Source organism: Gobius niger, assembly GCF_951799975.1.
Source record: "Gobius niger genome assembly, chromosome: 2".
NCBI lineage: Eukaryota > Metazoa > Chordata > Actinopteri > Gobiiformes > Gobiidae > Gobius > Gobius niger.
Window position 1 is genome coordinate 41,022,723 of NC_136853.1, and position 19,375 is coordinate 41,042,097.

The window sequence follows — 19,375 nt, forward strand, 5'->3', positions numbered from 1 at the left end:
GCAAGTTGTTTTTTAAACTGCTCCAGCCCCCCTCTTCATGTGCGTGGAAAAGAGTGAGCTACAGTGCTCATAATTACATGGGCTGTACAAAGGACCGCTACGATGTGCGTTCATTCAGTGTAAAACCATTAACATGCACAGCCTTTTTTTCATCAGCTCCATAAATCACAGTGTGTGCCAGTCCCTGTATAGCCGCCGTCACATGCATTATGAGACGCGCTGCATGGGCTCACGCACTTATCTGGTCTATAGCGTAATTACTGCGCATTAACAGTATCTCAGCCAGCCCAGGCTCAGAATAATGGGTGTGGGTAGTGCAATTTGCGGCACATTCAAGACCTTCAAATGTGGCAGTAAGAATAAAGCAACAGACTTTTGCTTTCCTTAACCCCTTAATAGCTTTATTATTATATAGAATATGCCTGTAATCCTATAAATCTTAGCGGTTTGACTGCACAATCCCGACTTCTACACCACGCCAATCCGCAGCTCAGTCCGCAAGAAAAGAAAGGTGTCAGTTGAAATCTTTCACCCGTTACACGCTGAACCTTCTGCTCCTCCGTCACCTCGACACCCGGGATAAATGTGTTGTACAGGTGCCGGAGTGTGACTGTCTGTAACTGGTGTGATGCTGAGAATGTCTTCCTCTTCTTTGCAGTGGTGGCCGCAGCAGCAGAGCCCTCGGTCCAGGGATTACGGAGACGCCCCGATGAGATCACATGGTCCTACTCGGGTTGGTGCTGATTCTGTTCTATGTCGGGGAGGCTTTGTTCTTTTGATTGTCGTTCTTAAATTACGGTGTGATATGTTGTACTTTACTGATCCCGGAGGAAATTCAGTTCATCAGCTGCGCACATTGGCCACACATAAAAGCAACAGATTATTGTTTATGTTTTTTTATACTACGCATTTCATATACTGGGTAACTCAATGCGTCTAGTCAATAGTCAATAGTGAAATACTCAATAAATAGGGCAGTCCAGTATAACTATCATTCCTCCCAGTTAAACCACACAATGATATTCTGTCTGTTGGAGGGGGTTTTCAGACATACCCGTCTCATCTGGACCCTGAAAATAATGGGACTTTTTTGCTAATTTTTTAATCTCTTAACCCCCACCTGAATCGAGCACATTGTATCCAGTTTGGGTTTACCCAAATCTGAAGGTTTACAGCCTATAGACCAGTGTAACGCCTCATTTGAAAGCTACGACATACAAAACCTTTTTTTCATCGAAAAATACCTCCAGAAAACACTTATATTTATCACAAAAATGAGTGCTCCATAGTGGTAGAGGTACAATATATCATATAAATGCCTATACTTAACTTTGGAATGGCTAAAATAGCATGATATAGCTCCTTTAAAGTTTATATTCTCGGCTTCTGTCAGAAGATGTTTATCCTCAGTCTGAAAGGCCTTTGCCAGGCAAAAACAACATACGTTTAATTAGAGCCGTCTTCAGACATGGCTATTAGAGATGCACCGATCCAACTTCTATGCTACCGATAAGTGCTTTCTTTAAAGTGGCTTTCTCTGAGTGAAAAATGTATTGACTCTTCTCCATCATCATCCATCGATCAAAAATACATTTGTGAAGGTTCAAACTAAGCTTTACAATGACATGCATGCCCATATTCACTTAGATTTAGGAGGTCAAAGTTGTGTTTTTAAGGCGTTGAAAGCCAAAACTGGTATCGGATATCTGTAGCCGATACCCGATATTGTATTTTTTCCAGTATCTGCTCCAATATTCTGATACCAGTGTCGGATCGGTTAATCCCTAATATCTATACTGCGGTGAAATATCGTATCCTTGATGTAACGTTAACTATACTTTATACCTCACTGAGTTTAACATTAGTGGAGCATTATTGTGCAGGTCTGTTACAATATATATATCTCTTGTGTTTTCTTCTCTGTCCTTGTTTCTGTTAAACATCTGTCACTCATGTTTGGTTTGTCAGAGGCTCAAACGGCAGAGCTGTCGGCAGAGCTGTCTGCAGGGCACAGGGGTCACTCTCATTCATTCAATGCCAAACACATACGAACTGCTTCAAGTGAATTTAGAATGACATGGTGAGGGACAGATGACTATTCGTCTCTCAAGAAAAACAAAATCTGGAGAAGTGTTTCGTTTCGTTCATGCATGTTTGAAAATATTTGGTGTTAGTGTTTAAAAGGTCCTATTATGATCGTCAATGAAGGTTTTTGAGTCATCTTCTGTAGTTGAAGAGTAGAAGTTCAGACGAGGATGAAGCAGAGTACAGAAATTGACTCAAGAACCTTCATTGAAGATGTTCAGAGTCTACACACACACTTCCTATTGTGATATATTTTGGCTTTTGAACTACTTTGGTCACAATAGCCTTGGTATTTACTGCGGAGAAATTAAAAGTAATGTATGTGGAAAAACCTAGTTTTCCAAAACACCAGCAGAGGGCGTAGTCTAAACCTGGCGGATCACAACAATCCTCTGTACCCGTTTAATATTCACTGACCTAGAAGAGTGACTTTGTGAGTGCAATGTTCTGCGTCTATTCAACATTAGGTAAACCGTTACTCAGCAGTTTAAAAGTGAGGCTCTCGTGTGAACTGAATAATCTTTGTATCTATTAAGACAGACTACATTGAATGTCTTTACAAAGAAAGATCACGCTGTAGCCGTATCCCCTGCTCGTATCCTTCCTTCATCCTCGTCTGAACTTTGACCCACATTTCCTCTCCTCCCCATCGGGACCTGTCACTTTGAAAGCAAACAATGATCCGCTCTGAGTACATCCTCGGTGTCTTATCCGGTATTTTCTCGCGCTCCTCTCATTCTCGATCCTCGGGGAGCTCGGTGCCTATAGACTGTTTTTCCAAAGTGATCTTTTCTCCTCCTGTGTGGCGCTCTGAGCCGTGAGTAACGGCATTAACATGTCAAAGAGGCGGACTTCATTGCGAGGCGCGATGCACGGTTTGAGTGGGGTCAGGAGTAGAAGGCGGTGGTGGGGAGACACACAGGAATAATGGAAACAAAACACTGGAAGAGAATGAGCTTGTTGTAAAAGTTTAAACTAACTATTTGGCACTCACACGTGTAAATGAGAGAGTTAGAGCTCGTGCTTCACAGCTAGAAGACCCCGGGTTTGATCGTCAGCCGGACGGGCCTTTCTGTGTTGAGTTTTTTTTTTTGATAAAATCAATGTTTCAGCCCTGAGACCTTCATCAGGTGAGATCTCAGGAGCGAAACAATGCAAGTCAGCAGCGATGAGCACAAATGAATGAAAACAGCTGTTGGAATAAATCGCATGTTGTGCATTTTTCATGAATAAATCACTTAAAGCAGTACTAAGTAACTTGTTTACCTTAATAAATCCTTTTCGTAGTCCCTGTGGGGGTAATACAAGTGTTTATGGGATGATTGGAGGGTCTTTCATCTCCCCCTGGTGTCTCTGGCCAGAAAACCATGTTTGCAACTTGACTGCCCCCGGTGCGGGAAAGCAATACACACTAATGTAATCACGAAGAAGAAGCTAACATGCTAACGGGCAAAGCTAACTGCGGGCTAACGTCACTTTAAACAGTATTTACAGCCAAGTTTGAGTGAAAAAAAAATATTTCCATTGTATAATTGGATGCACAGTAACCCTCTCTCTCTTCGCCTTTTCTTTCAGCCTCGTATATACTCTCCAAGACAATTAATAAGTTAAAAAATCGTAACTTGCTAGGACACCTGCAGTTGCGCTTATGGCCTCTAGGGGGAAGAGATACTTAGTACTGCTTTAAATAGAAATTGTCATGATAAAAAGTTGCTAAGGTTAGCTGCTTACCTTATATAGTTCCCCCTTTCAGTCAAAAATGAAACAAGCCGTTTTCTTCATTCATGTAAAATCCATGTTAAAAAAAAGCTGATCTGTCTAATATTCATCCATAAATATTAAGCATGATTCTTGTTGTTGGTCTTTATTGCAAGTTTAGCGAATTTATAGTAGATGTAGTCACTCATTTTGTTGGCGATTCGGCACTCACTAGTATCTCCATGATGCAGTACATGTGACAACCCAAACATACAGCTAAATGAGTAGTTAGGGGGCGTGGGTGGACATTCGGACACAGCCATTGCCAAAAAAAAAATGTTGTTTCCGATTTAGTTTCATTTTAGCCTTGTTCTGGTCCTGATCCAGTATTTTTGAAGTCGTATTTTTGTCCATCATTGCAAAATTCAAGACATTTATCAAATATGTATACTTCAACAAGGACAGACTTAGACAAATGGGTTTTGCTATGAATAGTTTATTCATGGTTAAACTTTGGGACTTGGAGAAGAGGGATGATTCATCAAGGAAGTTTAAAGGGACGAGCTGTGTGTTGTAGGGGACGAGGTGGAGGTGATTGAGTGGTTGGTGCTGCTGTGATGCAGATAAAGGGTTATGGTGATAAAGGCGGGATGGTGGAGACGAGAGAAACGTGCATGTGAAGGTTTGGACTAATTGATTGATAGCACAAGCGTAAAATCACAACGGCATCGAATCAAAGGGACTAGATGGAAGTTGTCATTTTTATACTCACTACTGCCACGCCAGGTCTCAAGCTCGTGCATGACGGCACCTCAGACCTGAATTAACAGCTTTTTGAGTGACAGTGCAGGATTTTAGAGGCAGTTGTGGTGAACAGGTCTGAGCTCATTCTACACATTAGGACATGGCTGGAACATGTAGGGGGAGGAACATACTTAATTTCCACTGTGTGTTGACCTGACCAGCATGCTTTTGGAGGTTGGGGAGAACGGAGCAAACCTGGTTGGCTGCCTTCAGTGCTCCTCTGATCCTCTGAAACGGGCTTGTCCTGGGTTTGTCCCTGTTTAAGAGCATGGTGTCCTGCACTGGTCAGCTCCTCCTCCTTCCTTTTCCTCCTGCAACTCAGTCTTTCTTCATCTTCTGGGAACAGTTTAGCAGTTAATCTGTTTTATTCTCCAGTGAACGTCCATTAGCCAGAACGATAGAAGGCATGTTTGGCTTAGCTGTGAGCCTTGCCCGGATACCTCCTCGTCTGTCCCTTTTTTGTTTCCTGTTGTGCCTCTTGTGACGGCTCCACTGTGCTGCAGGTGTGGGGGCCCTGCTGCCTCTTCAGTGTTTCAGAAGAAGAATTTGTAGGTCTCCATTGTCTATAGCTCATAAGCAGCTGTTTGTTTACTTTTACTTTTACTTTTAAAAAGCTGCTTTCTACAGGTCCATTATGGACTCTCTGCAGCAAAAAAAAAGGCAGCTGAACCCCACAAAAATTCTAGCCTGAGAATACCCAGCCTGCTGTGTGCGCTCGAATCATTTCTAACTGCACAGCAGCCTCGGGCCCATGGCCAAAATCTTCGCATGGATTTGGGGCCAATCACAGAACGAGGAGGGACAGCAAGACGATAATGCACTATTCGATATATGGAAGCTTGTAGTTTGTTTATGGATAAAATAAAATAAACGTTTATTTACAGATCCAACATGACAGCAGCAGACGCGACACCATCTTTCAATCAAGCTTTAGACCGTGTTCTTAATAGTTTAGCTCGAAAGTTTACAGCGGGTACGTCATACATCATTGGATACGATTGATACGATTGGCTGTGACCACGTGCAGACGCATGATAGACATTGGTAGCGCCCAATAAACGGCTATGGACGATCGTAAACCAATTGGTGGTCCCCAGACTAAATATAACTTGTGATATTTCGTTGGGCAATAGCCAGGCTACAAAAACACAGCAAAGACGGTCAAAAACATCCAGTAAAACAATGTGGAACACAGAAACCACAAATACAGTTGAGAATTAATACAGATGGAATAACAATAACAACATTTAAGGTGATATTTTAACATGCTAGTCGCCAATAAATGTGATGTGTGATGCTTAGATTTAACCACTTCCTCAAACGAAATAGGTCTTTATCTTGCGAAATGCACAAATCGTTTGTGCGTAGCAGAAGTTATGGTCTTCTGGCCAGTCTGTTCTGTAGAAAAACTCTGTAGCTCTGTAGAAAAACAGCAAAGTTACCTTGTCTCAGTTAAAGTTCCATCGCAATAAAGCTTGAACCAATACACACACCCCTAAAACTAACCCTTTTATAGGCCAACATAAACTGCAGTGCTTTTTTATTAGCTGTGAGTTTTCCCTCATTCTCGCCACATTGTCTTTGTGTCTCTAAATCTTTCACGTCTTCATTGTTTTATTCGGATCCATTCACAGCCCTGGGCAACTCGGCTCTGTCTCTCCCCCGAGCTTTGTACAACAGACTCCACACGCTCAGACAACCGCGGCAGATTTTCAATGAGGAGCTACTGCAAAACATCAACAATCATAAACTGGCTCCTTTACAATAAATGCCTTTTGCTTTACCCGACACGTAACCCTTATTGTTCTGTGTTTTAGAACTTAAAGTGGACATTTCATGTAATGTTCTAGAGCCCTCTCTGCTGGCAGTGGTGGGAAGGATTAGACAAGAGAATTTGTCATTTTCAGCTAACGGCTTGCAGGCGCTGTGATGAACTCACTTTGAGCACATAACTGATCAGAACGTGTCCCGTGATGGATTATGGGCTTTAAAAATATGGAAGACAGAAATAATCTTGGAGGTACAGATCAGAGTGTTTCAGCAGTCGAAGAACCAAAGGGAACCAGATTATTTTTGCATTGCATTGCATTATAATACATTTCATTGCTCTGAAAAGTCAGATTTGTATGATATATATCACAAATTAAAAAGGAAAATTCCAACCAGGGTTGGTTGGTTGGTTGGTTGGTTGGTTGGTTGGTTGCTTGGTTGCTTGGTTGGTTGCTTGGATGCTTGGTTGGTTGGTTGGTTGCTTGGTTGGTTGGTTGGTTGATTGGTTGCTTGGTTGGTTGGTTGGTTGGTTGGTTGCTTGGTTGGTTGGTTGGTCGGTCGGTCGGTCGGTCGGTTGGTTGGTTGGTTGGGCAGCATCGGAACAAGTTTCAGCCGGAAGTCTGCACCAAAACTCAGGAACTACATGGATTCCTCCGTATGACGTGAACTGGAGTGTTTCGAGCCTAGGATTAGTGATATATGTATAATATGATATAAAAACATAACTGGAGTGGTGTTCTGTATCATTAGTATACAGTATATACTAATAGGGCTGTGCAGTTAATCGAAATGAAATTACGATTTCGATTACTACACTAAACGATTACAAAATTATAATTATAATATGTTTTTTCCAAAAAAAAAATCAAATTCTTTTTTTTTTATCTTTTTTTTTTTCTTAATTTTTTTAAATCCTTTTTTGCAAAGCAGACTTGTTTTTCAGGCCGCTGGGATTATTTTCCCTTCGTATTTCACTTGCCATGGCTCAAGCTTTTGCCTGACATAAAAACAAACAGCGCTGTGTTTACTTACAGTTTACTTGCGCAGGTGTGAGGGCCGGTGTAACGTCGAGATGCACTTCTTTGTCATGCTACACTGACAGTATCAACACGCATGTGCACATGTCTTTGTCTCTCATTAAAAACGAGTTATTAACAGCTGGTAAACTTTGTCTTGCATAATATTACGTAACTAAAGAGCAGTCGACTCTTTCCTCAGCAACTTGTATTACATTTAAACGGTCATGCTTTCTGATTATTGACAACACTTTTTTTGTTTAAAGCCTATATTTTCAACAGACAGATATTTAAAGGCAAATTGTTTTAGCAGCTACGTCATTTACTAATTAGCCTACATGTAGAATAGACTGCCTAATTTGACAGTAAAATTTATGAAATCATGTTATTTGCTGAAAAAGCGGAACTCGATGGCTGAATGTAAAATGACTCGATAGTTCTGCACATGCGCAGCAACGAGAAGTAGTGCAACTCGACAAGCCGTCTGTTTCGATTGTACACCGGCCAGCAGGGGGCAGGTGTGACACAGAGACCTGTCTTTAATCAAGGCGTAATTGAAATCATTTGTACTTTTATAACTGTTCAGAAAACAGAAAATATCAGCATAGTTTTTGGATTAATAAATAAATACAAGAAAGATATTTAAAAAAGAAATAATCGTTTGAATAATCGTGATTTCAATTATGACTAAAATAATCGTGATTACTATTTTTTCAAAAATCGAGCAGCCCTATATACTAATGATACAGAACACCACTCCAGTTATATTTTTGCACAGCTCAAAGTATTCGATTTTACACAGGCCCCTTAAGAACATTTTTAAACGTTTCTTTTTGCCCAGTGGTAAAAAAATAAGTATCACATTTGCATAGGGAACATGATACATAACTTATGTCAAAACGCTACAACCCCTTCTAAGCCTTGGTGCTAATGCCCGCCTCACTTAGCTCTTCTCATTTTGTTACATGCTCAGATGGAATGGTAATTTCAAACCCGGTCATGCTCATTTTTAAAAAGGAGCTTTGAGGTTTTCCAGAAAACATCAAGCAGAGACCCTTGTTCAGACGGCAGCTGGTAATTTAATGCAGAAATCTAATAGAGGCTGAGAGACAGATACTGACCTGGTTTGCCTGATTTTTGGAGAGCTGGTTCACAGTGTTCCCATCTCGTGCGGTGTTCAGACTACAGCCACAAGAAGAAAGCACCAGAATCTCCCTCAAAAGTTATTGGGCCAAGGCGCAAGGACAGCGTTGCTCCAAACGAGATGGTCCTCTTGCATCTGTGCAGCTGTTGGATGTGCCTGCACCATTAGCACTTGACTAGCTTATTATTAAAAAGAGATCGACTGTGTTAGAGGATTACGTTGAATCACTATTTATCATACTGGGTCAAGTCGTGCTATCTCTGTTATAGCCTTGACTGTGGTGCTTCAGTAGCGCCCATTCTCAGCCATTGAATGTTTGTTTGTGTATCAGTATGACGCTCTATTTATCCCTTTTCTGTGGAGCATAGACAGGCTTGAATGGTAGGACTAGCACAATGTCTCGAGTTCATGTCTCCGGGTCCCGCACCGATGGTAAATAAACAAATCCTGTATAAGATATCCACACTGCTGCCTATTGTTCATCTATCCTCTCGAACACCATTGTGAATTCTCTAACAGACTGAGGCGTGGTTTATTTCCACCTCAGCGCTATTGTCTTTTTGTGGGCTCACATGTTTTCCTCGTTTACATTGCGCTGCCTCGTGTTCTTCCTTTAGCGTTATAGGCTTTTCAAAGCTCTCACAGGTCAAACTAAAAAATGTATTGTCTCACCGTGAGGTAAACACTGTCCGGGTCCGGTGTCCCAAGAGAAAGAGACTTACACCGCCGGGCCCGTTGTGGCGCAAGCCTGCACTCATTTGAAACACGAGCCAAACAAAAGCACATGTTCACCCAGTTCTTATATTTGCAGTTTAGTGGCGCTAGGCTAATACAAGGCTAGCGCATTTCTATGGTATCAGCTATCCTGCATTAAAAACAGTCTGACCCGCTCCACAGAGCACCTGAGGCAAATCACTTATAACGCCAGACTGACCATATAAATGTCTGACGATAGAATAATTTTTGGAATATAACTGAGCTTGAATGATCGCATTTTGAGGGACTATTTTCTAGCAGATCACTCCGCCGCCACGTAGCTTATACAACCACGAAGCTGATGCTGCTCAAATATAAGTTATATTAAATGCAAAATGGTTAAAATTATTCTATCGACACAGACATTTATATAATTCGTCTGGCGTTATAAGTAGGGCTGAAACGACTAGTCGATTAATCGATGACTAATCGATTATTGAAATAGTCGACAACTATTTTTGTATTGATTAATCATTTTCTGTTTCACACAGACTAAAGTGGAGCAAAAATGACATAAAAATTTAGTATTTTTGATGAACTCCTACTTTGTTTATATAGTTTGGGTCTGTGTACATTTTGTTCATTATAAATTTCATGAATAGAGCCTCCAACAAACATTTCCCTTTAGTTTACTCCATCAACACAACTTCAAGCAGCGCCACTTAAGCTATATGTGATTAAAAAAAAATAGAAAAATTAGAATTTTCCTACACCATTCACAGCCAAGCGATTACTCGATTAATCGTAAAAATAATCGATAGATTAATCGATTACAAAATAATTGTTAGTTGCAGCCCTAGTTATAAGTGATTTGCCTCAGGTGCACTGTGGAGCGGGTCAGACTGTTTTTATTACAGGCTCGCTGATACCATAGAAATGCGCTAGCCTAGCACTAGCCTAGCACCACTAAACTCTTCAAATATAAGAACTGCATGAATTACAAAAAAATATCTACAGAAATCAGCAACACTCTAGATAACTAGGAAATGAGGCCCTATGTCAAAAATCCTGAAACATCCCTTTAACCTTATTTAGCCACATGGTCTCAGTCAGTGGCCAATAGTATCATTATATTTACTCAAGTACATTTAGCTGGGTTACTTTCTAAAGTAATTGAGTGGTTTGATATTTGATATTATTTTGCAATTGTGTGATTGTATTATCTATCACTCTTCCCACTCTAAGTCTATCAGGGACAAATATTTTAAGTTAAGTTAAGTTTGGTATTTTTTATCATAAAAGAATATTTCAATATCAATCATTCCTTGTTCTACAATGGTTTATTCAAATTCTCAAATACGATCACGGTCACGGTCACTACTGACAAAAATCCGAATATTTCAGTACACCAAATACTTCTCTCCTTCAGCATATTTTCTTCCATTCGAGTAAAACCACATCAATGTTACACATCTGTAAGTAAATATTTTGCCTAATCTAATCTGTTTAAGTGTCACGTTTGTCCAATCAGCCTGATATCAAAGTTGTTCTTGATCTTTTGCGAATCAAAGCCCACTTGCCTCAAAAATCCTTGGTTTCTGCAATTATTCTGTCTGAAGACGAAGCCAGACGTTTACTGGGTCGAGAACAAACACTTGTAGCTGCAGCATCCGGACGAGCAGAAAGCCCTCAGACATGTTGCTCCTCTTCCTTCTGTCCCTTGTTTTTGGGGTCGCGTCGCGTTCACTTGGCCTCCGCTTCCCTCTGACTCACCAGACCGCAGGCCTGTTCAGTTCTGCTCCAGTTGGTCTGTCCCTCGTGCCTCTGGAGACGTGAGGCGTTCAAAGTCACGAAAACACAACACAATCACTGCTGCTGTTTACTGACTGTCTGCGCCGTCCGTCACAGAGTTCGGTCTCCGCTCTCAGCCTCTCCACGGGCGGAAGACGCTGCAAAACACAGTTAATGTATTTGTATCTTAGAGAAGAGTCTATAATAGCTACACCTTATTAAGCGATATTTAATCATCAAGTACTAACACTAAATTAATCATATTCATTAAGTGCATCAAGTGCTTTATTTGTCATTATAGAACCGCACAACGATATAGTGTTCAGGTGTTAGTCCTGAGCCGCTGCCACTGTGGACCAACCTGACCAGTATGTTTTTGGTGATCGGGGAAACCATAGCAACCAGAGGAAACCTGGCTTTCCTGGGTTTGTCCCCGTTTCAGAGCATGGTGTCCTGCACTGGTCTGCTCCTCTTGCCTCATCCTCCTGCGCAGCTCCCTCCGCTCCACAACAGTCTTTTACCATCTACAAAGAAGAAGTGGAAGAAGAAGGAGAGAAAGAGGAGGGTGAAGAAGAGGAGGAGAAGAATAAAGAAGAAGAAGTGGAAGAAGAAGAAGAAGTGGAAGAAGAAGCAGAGGAAGAGGAGGAGAAGGAGAGAGAGAGGAAGAAGAAGAAGAAGAAAAAATCTGCTAGGAAGAGCGTAGCATTTCATTTGTTTATTCTTCAATTAGCCTGAACAATCGAAGGCATGTGTGGCTTAGCTGTGAGTCTTGCCAGGATACCTCCTTTTTTGTTCCTTTCTTGTTTCCTGTAGTGCCTCTTGTGACGCCTCCGCTATGCTGCAGGTACGGGGGGCTCTTGGTGCCTCTTCAGTGTTTCAGAAGAAGAAATGTGTGGCTCTCAAATGTCTTTAGCTCAAAAGCTAGCTGTTTGTTTCCTTTTAAAAAGCTGATTTCTTCAGGACCATTATGGACTCTCTGCAGTAAAAAAAAAAAAACAGTCGAACCCCACAAAAACAAACAAAAACATCCAGTAAAACAATGTGGAATGCAGTTAGCAGAAAAAGGCAAAAAAACGCAGCTGTACCAAGGCGGAGGGAAGTTGCTGCTTGTTTACGCGTCACCTCTACAATGCTCCAGGTTTTGTAGGTTTTCTGGTGAAAGCCATGAAAACCTTCCAAACAATTGATCATGGAGCCTCTTAAAGACCACTGTGATGGAAAGTAAAGGCAAGGCAAGTTTATTTGTATGGCACATTTCTTGTACATGTAACTCAATGTGCCTCACAGCAACTCCAGACAAACACAAGAAAAAAATAAAAATAAAAAGCATTAACACAATCAAATTTACATTAAAAAAGTTACATTAAAAATATGTTTATCTATATGTTAAAATGTGTTAAAATACAATCAATTGCCATAGGCAGCAGTAAAACGGTGTCCTTTCAGCCTGGACTTAAACACAGTCAGAGTTGAGGCCTGTCTCACATCCTCTGAGGCTGTTCTAGACTTTTGCTGCGTGAAACTGAAACGCAGCCTCACCGTGTTTGGTGGTGACTCTGGGAACCAACAGGAGACGCCTCCCTGAGGATCTCAGGGCCCAAAGTGGTTCATACGGCTGTAACATGTACTTTGGTGCCTGACCATGAAGAGACTTATACACGAGCAGAGCTGTTTTAAACTTCTGAGTGACAGGAAGCCAGTGTAGAGACCGGAGCACTGGACTAATATGGTCGTATTTCCTGGTTCTGGTCAGGACTCGAGCCGCAGCATTTTGGATAAGTAAAGGCGGCCTTATTCATACACATGCTGAATCCACAGTGAAGGAAAAATGAAGAAGATATTACCTTTCAAAATGTATACAACATGTGCCAAGAACGTAGCTGGAAAATGTTTTTAACTTTTTACAGTCAACATTATGTCCATTATTGTCTCTTTAGAGTCTGAGGCATCTAATTTCCAAAACATTGTAAATAAGTCCAATCGCCACAGTCAGTAAATATTTTATGAGGCAACTAAAAATCCTGCATGTCCTGTTTGTTGATGGAGCCATTTGCGATCAAAGTAAACGACAGTGTAGACTTTAAAGCCAAAGACTGCCGCGCTAAAGCAGAGACACCATTTACACGCATCTCTGTACAATATTTCCCTCTGTCATTCATAATACATTGGCTCAGATCTCGTCGGCTCGAGACTCTCTTTGTCTGTACGTCTCATGCATTCATTCATAAACCAGGCCTTTCTGGATTGAAAAGATTGAAGTTTTCAGACAAAGGAGCACTTCTGAGCTAAGTGTTTGTCAGGAGCACAGTTTTGGGAAGACGGACGACCTGATTCGTGTCAGTTGCAGGCTCTCCTCAGTTTTTACGTCATAATCTGCCCCGAGGGTGTGGGAGGAAATCGACACTTAGCACATTAGTAATAATATTAAAAGCCTGATGCAATGTTTTTAGTGCTCAATGAAAGGAACATCTCAAATTTGACATGGTGGTGCTTTTAGGTCACTTATGTGGATCACGGTTCGCTGTTCGCTCTTTGTGGCGCGAGCCTGGATAAACGATGTGCCAGGAAGGGCTTGAAATTGCTAATATCAAATAGGCTTGAAACACTTGATAGCTAAGCCTTTGATTTGATGTTGAGAGACTGGGGTAGACCCGCTATGAATGCAAAACGTGAATAGCGAAAGGTCATCCTCATGAAGGCTTGTGTGACATTTGAGTTATTCCCTATTGCACTTAATTTTGTCTGCCTCCTAGCGTGATTGCAGAAGTCAGATGAAGGGTTTTTGGGGAAAGTCATAGTAAAAAAAAATAGGTTCTTCATAGAGTTGACTTGGATAGAAAATGTTTTTTGTAACATGCCTTATGAAGGGTTGTTTTATTTTTCTGGAAACTTTTGCCCAATAAAAGCAGTGGTGTTTTCAATCAGACATGTCCAGAGTGCGGCAGTGGGGTCAAACACGGTGCTTTATTGGCGCACATCCCCAGAGATGGTACTTTACACTGCAATCGTAATAATTTCACACAATTAAAACCTCAAAAAGAAACATTTATTGTAAAACAGATGTGGAATTATTGCTCAGAGCCTAAATGAAGGTGTGGGGCACAGTTTGAAACCTTTCTTAAAGGAACAGGCCACCGTTTTTCCAGAGATATGTTCTTACCTTAGACGAGTTGATGAGTACCTGTCTGGTCTTTGTGTGTGCGCTCAGTCATGCAAAAAGACCAAATATGTTGTTCGCATTTAGCCTCTCCTCCTCTCATGTATGGGATCTAACAGGGGGAAGTTAGAAGCGACCATGCTCTTCCACGTTTTCCCCTATTTAAATATGGATACATGAGTAGTTACACAATCCAAGAACACAAAATTAAACATATATATTTTCTAAGCGTCCACGCAGTAATATCTTAAATCATAAATAAGAATTCTCTGCGCGGACGTCGAAGCGCTCCTAAGGTGTTATGTTCACAGACGGCATCGCGTCATAGAAGGGTGCGTGGCTTCACTGAGGGGGAAAGCAGAATCTTTTGGGAAACATAATACATAACACTCTTTATATTATATGAACTTATTTATCACACATAAAGTGTAAATCGGGCCCATATGTATATTTTCTCATAGGAGATTGTTCAGTAGAAGTGAAAAAACGGCAGTCGTAGCACTTGCTACGACTTCTATGAGCAAAGTGGTTCAACAGCCCATAAATACATAAATAACGGAGAATGCTAACACTAGCTACGACTGCCGTTTTTTCTGCTGTGAATAAACATCGATAAGGACCCAATTTAGACTTGACTTTATTTCTGTGTGGTAAATAAGTTCACCTTAGAAGCACTTCATTGACTTTAATGTGTATGTGATAAATAACTTTATATTTTGCAAAAAACTGGCTAAAAAGAGCCATTTTCTGTGAAAAAGCGTGATTGTGTTTCCCAAATGATTCAGCGAGGCCACGTCCCCTTCTGTGACGTCATGCCGTCTGTATCTGTTACGCCTTACAATATAGTACCCCAAATTTTGTGTAACTAGACTTGGATCGTGTAAATACTCATGTAAACATATTTAAATAGGAAACACTTCACCCTGTTTGAAGTACGCATCAACTTCTCTAAGCTCAGGTAAGAACATATCTCAGTTTGGAAAAACTGTGGCCTGTTCCTTAAATGCACTGCAGTTGAATGTTTGAATACACTGACCATCGATCTGTGGCCCTAATGCTGTATACATGTCAATATGCTGCCCTCGGTGAAAAAGGTTTGGACACCCCTGCTCTAAGGTCATGACTCATCAATTAAAACACTCCTACATCTTGAACAGTGATGGCCCCGTTACATTATTGAAATCTGAACTGTTGGCAAGGTGCAGGAGAAGCTGAAATATTTAGCTGCTGCGTGAGATAATGTAGATCTGCATACAGCTCCGTGCATGGGTCCACCAGCTTCTGGGAGTTTAATATTTGATACGTATTCAGCTATTTCTGCAAACAGGAGCAGACAGGGACCAAAAAACTCCACGGTTACATTATTCAGTGAAATCTCGTGGATTGTTTTTAGCGCCGAAAGATGACAAGAGACGAATGGAGGGGTGTCTGACAGAGTGTGATTTGGAGCCACATTCATAGCTTCTGCAGTGTGCTAAAAGAGGACGCTGTCAGTCAAACTCAATTTCATTCACTCATCATGGCTTGATTAGTAGGAAGTTTGCATCTATTTGGTAAAAGTATAAAAAAGAATCCTGTGCAAATGGGGGGAAAAGACCAAACTACGACTTTCCCAGACGAGTATTGCAGTTTCTAGTTAAATGTGAGTTGATCAAAAGTGAGTTTACAGTTTTTACTTACGCTGTTGTGCATTATAGACCTAAATTATATTATATAGATTTATAGATAATATTTTGTGTATTTTCAAAGTACTTTATTTGTTTATATCACTATTGGGTAATAAAGTGTAAATTCTCAGTCGTCTTAAAGCCTCCTCATGGCAGTTTTTGGTGATCGTCACGGCGACCAGATATACCAGACGTTGGCTTGGATGGTGAAATCCCAGTGATGTCCGATGAAATCCCCCTCCGATGATGAAACGGGTATGTCCCGCGCGCGACAGCTGGAACTTGAGTCCTCTGCGTAACACAGAGCTCTCATAAATGGCCTCCATCATTAACATGTTTTTGTTTTGTTCATATTGAGGATTTGAGTCTGTGGAATACACCTGCTCATGACTTCAGCCTAACACACAAAGGATGGGGCCTTCCAACATATGAAGTTATAAATAGATGTGAATTTATAACACAGTATGATGAGTACGCTTAATCTTTCATGAAATATCGAAGGTTTTCATACCTAGACCAAGGCATTCAACTGTTTCACGCTTTTCATCAGCAGAGAGATCCTTTTTCTTTCCCATATTGCTTCAACATGATGATCTGCTTAATAAAGTGGAACACCCTTTTTCAGTAGTTTTTCTCTTAACTGGGCTTAACCTGAAAACTAATCATCCCAGGTCTCTGAGATTCGGGTCAGTGATTGATAGAACCCCGAGACACAATACCAGCCAAAAAAATGTTTTACCTTTTTGACACAAAAATACAATTTGCATAATAATTTGGAGCACAGCGTATATCTCCTAAATATTTACATGCATGAATAAATTAACCTGTTACTTGCCGTCCCCTCGATCAGGGAGTTAGGGTTAGGTTCAGGGTCAGAGTTAGGAAATGTGATTGAAGTTTTGTTTCACTCCCACAGATCTTTCACATAGGGCCAGATATTGTCATCTTGCTGTTCCACTGCACCATTTCAGTCAAATAGTGCCTTGGCGAGAGGGCATTGCTTAGGCTTTTATCAGCTCTATTGGTCAAACTAAGTGCTTGAGTTAAACACTGTGTCCGGTGTAGAGCCTGTTCCGCAGTGGCATGAGTCGGCACTCGGCCATCACCATCAGAGTCTGGTTGGAGGACGAAGGTTGTTCTACATAACATTGCCACGGGAGTCTGTCCTGCCCACTGACAGCGCCAAGTCTGGCTCTGCAAGGTCTCAAAGTGCGCTTCTGCTCAGCGCAATTCAACCTGGATAGACTCAAACAGACAAAAGCAGTGATTAGGAAGATTTATTGACATGTATATTAGTTTTGGCGATCAGACCCCGGCGGTAACATCGATGTATGAAAGTCAGTATGGATAAACAGCTTGTAGTTAGGGATGCCTTCCCCCGGAGCCTGGACACTGGTGGTGGTATGGGAGACCCGTGAAGATGCAGCAGGGAGAAGCCATGGATGGAAGAGGCGGAGAAGGGGTGGAGGTGGGTCGCAGCGCAGCTGGGAAGCGATCGAACCATGATTGCTGGGGCTTAAAAGCGTGACCGAGGGCGATGATTGGCTGCTATGGAGGTGCGGCTCTTACACTGATGGCTGAGGTGGAGGTGTGGCCCTCTCGGAAGCGATCATTGGCTGGAGGTATGTGATGCTGAAAATCGTCTCCCAGGTTGAATTAACGCCTAGACTTCATAAAGCTACGCTAAAGTTAGTCTGCATTTAGAAACACAAGATCGGGCCCATAGCTTTAGAAACTAGCAGGTCTTGGCTTTCAAATGAGATATCACACTGGCATAAGGTATGTACGCTCTCCTGTCAGTCCGCTTTGAGACTTGGATGTGCATAATTACTAACTCTAACTCTAAACCTACACCTAACCCTAAACTGGCAGGTGACAGGTTTGATATGATGACACTAATTCTATTGATGGGCAAAAACAATGTTTACAGACAGAGGTTTGCTTCCCTGTGTGCTGCAATAGATCAGTGATGTAAATGTTCATACATCAGCTGCCATTCACCGAAACATCCTCCTCCATCACTCCTATATCTATTCATATATAGTCGAGATTAGTCTTTAAAAACAGAAACCAAAATTCCCACTTGTCTTTTCTTTTCTGACTGTGCATTTAGACATTTCTGATCAAAGGTAAAGGTGTTTTTTTGATCAAAGCATCTGCAGGTGACAGTCGATCGAATCTACAGACACCTTTTTCGTGTGTACATGTCTTTTCTGCCATTGTTATTGAATGGTCTTTATGTCTCCTCCCAATTATAGCTGTCAGTCATTCTCTCACCTCCTCCTATATGAAGCAAGACCATGTTCTCGAATGCAAATGTCTGTTTTGTGCTGTCAATCTCCCCCTGGTTCAGTCTCATGTAAAGCGATCTGTTTTAACGTCAGCCTTTGTGTTCTCTGCCGTATCTCCCCTCAGCTTTGTCCCTTTCTCTCTATAAGTACAAGTTTGCTCTCTCCTCTTCCTCAAACTCTTATTACATCAAAAGGACATGACAAGCTTTATGACGCTTTTATGGATCTCAAAGCAAGAGCATGGATTTATGTTGAAATAGACAGAATAGTGTCACATAAACAACAACAAAAAAGTATTAGAAGGAATGAAATACATGATAACGTTCAGTGAGCACAGCTTTACTCCATTCAAAGAAACGTTTTCCGAATGTCCAAATGTACGACGGGCGTTTTTTTTTTTTTTTCTCTCCCCCGTTGCTATGGACCAGCTCTTACCCAGAGTCTGCAAGGAGGTTGTAAAGTGGTGCAGTTTAGAAAAAGGTGAACTTAAAAAGAATATGTTTCCTGCCTGTTAAAATACTGTGTGAGCGTCTAAAAGAAAAAAGGAATAAATGTCTTGACCATCCGTGCCTGTCCATCCAAAACCTCAGAGTATGGAATAGACCATGTGCAAAAGCCCCGCCCCTTCAGCAAGTGCTAGCTAAGAAGTAACACATGTCATTTTGATGCAATACCAGAGCGATAACCTTCAGATCAAAGAGAAATGAGTTGCACTGTGGAATATATGCAACAAAGGGGACACTACAAGTATCAAAGCTACAGCTCCAGTCTCTTGTAAAATAAAATGAAAACACAAGCTGCCTTAAATGCAGCCGACACAGTTGTGTGGACGAGACATGCCTTTGCACTACTGAGTAAGTTCTCTTTATATGTTAATCTTGAATAAATATGAGCGTTATTACTCAGTCAGTTAGCTGCTTCTAAACCTAAACCTCGCTCGAGCTTAGTTGTTCCCACTGTGAGTCCTTATGGTGCTTCCAGGCATCTTTCCCACTAAAAAATCATGACTTACGATCTCAGAGCATCCAGGTGATCGTATGTAAACAAAACGGCTAATGCTACAACAGCTAGCTCATACGATGCTAACATGATATGATTTTTTTCTTTTTTAAATGCGACATACCATATATAATATGGAACCAAATATATATTGAAATCTGTGACCAAAAGTAACATCATGTAACGGATGTAGTGGTTTTGCTAGAGATTTATCATTTGCTGCTCCTCCACTTGGGGGCGCCCATTACTGTCTTCAT

At 41.3% G+C, this 19,375-nt stretch overlaps 1 protein-coding gene and 1 long non-coding RNA gene across 3 annotated transcripts in view; one reads left to right on the forward strand and one right to left on the reverse strand.

Moving 5' to 3' along the window:
- Window positions 1-19,375, forward strand: part of ptprz1b (protein tyrosine phosphatase receptor type Z1b) — a 112,131-nt gene that overhangs the window by 43,661 nt on the left and 49,095 nt on the right. For both annotated transcript variants that reach the window (XM_079552374.1, XM_079552375.1), the window contains exon 2: window positions 659-733. In XM_079552374.1, the coding sequence (XP_079408500.1) occupies window positions 659-733 (75 nt within the window). The remainder of the gene's footprint in view (window positions 1-658; window positions 734-19,375) is intronic.
- Window positions 3,324-19,375, reverse strand: part of LOC306960204 — a 50,136-nt gene continuing 34,084 nt past the window's right edge. Inside the window, exon 2 of the long non-coding RNA XR_013792663.1 lies at window positions 3,324-3,429. This is a non-coding gene — a long non-coding RNA (uncharacterized lncRNA). The remainder of the gene's footprint in view (window positions 3,430-19,375) is intronic.